The following is a 1,418-nucleotide window of genomic DNA, read 5'->3' as shown; positions in this document are numbered from 1 at the left end:
CGAAGGATAACACCCGAATCACTTTCCCGAAGACTACCCAGGCTAAGGATAACACCCGAATCACCATCCCCAAGACTACAGAGCCGAAGGATAACACCCGAATCACCATCCCCAAGACTACTGAGCCGACGGACAATACCCAAATCCCTGAGAGTACTCAGACTAAGGAGAAACCGCTTGTAACCTTGCCAAAGACTGATGGGGCTAAGGATGATAACCTGGTTACGTTTCCTGTGACTGCGAACACGAAGGACAATGGTCTTATCACCATTGGTGAAACTACGAGCGAAACTCAGACGACTTCATCTCCCTCAAGGCACGTTCGCCCTGTAGACCCAACTCTGACCATTCCTGCATCCGAGTGCTCTAGCCCCACTGATCCTTGCCGAACTAGCACGGAGTCGTGCGGGGAGAAGGACCAATGCGGATGCAAAAATGGCTGTGAGGGCAAACATGGTATTGAGTTAAGAATTCATGATCAGCCGAAGATGGTCAGAATTGCAGTTGATAACTAGGAAGGTTAAGTTGACAACTGGTTTGACTATCCTTTTTTTGTGTGAACTTGTTGAAAGGTAAATGAGAATAATACTAGGGGAGCAGGAGGAAGGCAGAAAGCGGGTGTCTACAGCAGAATGGGCGGAGTTACCAGCAACGTTTCGGTAATGGGTAGCCAGCATGTATCCAATTCGGCCTGCCGGTTATGTAGGGTTCTAAGGGGACACCTGTGCGTGGGCACCTCAAGAGTGTGTGAAGCACCTCCAGAGTGCCTAGCGTCATTGGACCAGTTGGGTGGAAAGATGAGTACGTAGGTCTTTATTATGGACATTATCCCCAAATACAACTGGTCGCGAAGTAGGAATGAAAGATGGCGCAACGAGATTGACATAGCGCGACGACCACTGCGGCGCCGCGCGGCTCTCGAGGAGGAGAGGTTGCTTACGGGCTGGCCGCTGGAGGCTGCGGAGCCTGCGGGGGTGCATGTAGCAGACACGGTGTAGCGGCGGGGCAGACGAGGGCCCCGGCACGGTGGTCGCTTCCCATGCGGATCACGGAGACCACTTTTGCCAGAGGAGCTGCGTGAATGGTAACGGCCTTACCATGGCAGCCCAAGCACGACGGCTCAAAAAGCGGCACCGCGACCCTCGAGCGACGAACCACATTTGGAGTCGATAGACGGGGCGTTCTCGATCCATTAGATTTTATTTAAATAAGAAAAGTATCTTTGTATATTATTTATGAAGTTGTTTGTTACTCTCTTGGCTGCCGGTGCTCTGGCTTATGAGCCTACGGCCGACGTGATTGGTGGTACTGACACGTGCAAGAGCGTTGACGATCTTCAGGAGTGCATCTTGGGGTTGATAACAAAGAAGACCTCGTTTACCTACACTCACACTGGAGATGGTTTCAAGTCGACAGGT

The 1,418-nt window shown here is 51.7% G+C and overlaps 1 protein-coding gene across 1 annotated transcript; it reads left to right on the top strand.

Annotated features, from left to right (window-relative positions):
• Positions 1 to 5: 5 nt before the first annotated feature.
• On the top strand, positions 6 to 515 carry GNI_196470 (hypothetical protein; the record flags this gene model as incomplete). Its single annotated transcript, XM_011135410.1, has 1 exon — positions 6 to 515. A coding segment is annotated over one exon (510 nt), but the record flags the coding sequence as incomplete, so codon positions are not given.
• Between the last annotated feature and the right edge of the window lie 903 nt (positions 516 to 1,418).

This window comes from Gregarina niphandrodes, assembly GCF_000223845.1.
Source record: "Gregarina niphandrodes unplaced genomic scaffold scaffold00096, whole genome shotgun sequence".
Taxonomy (NCBI): Eukaryota; Apicomplexa; class Conoidasida; order Eugregarinorida; family Gregarinidae; genus Gregarina; species Gregarina niphandrodes.
The sequence above is the reverse complement of the archived record's forward strand: the minus strand, read 5'-3'. Positions and strand labels throughout refer to the sequence as shown.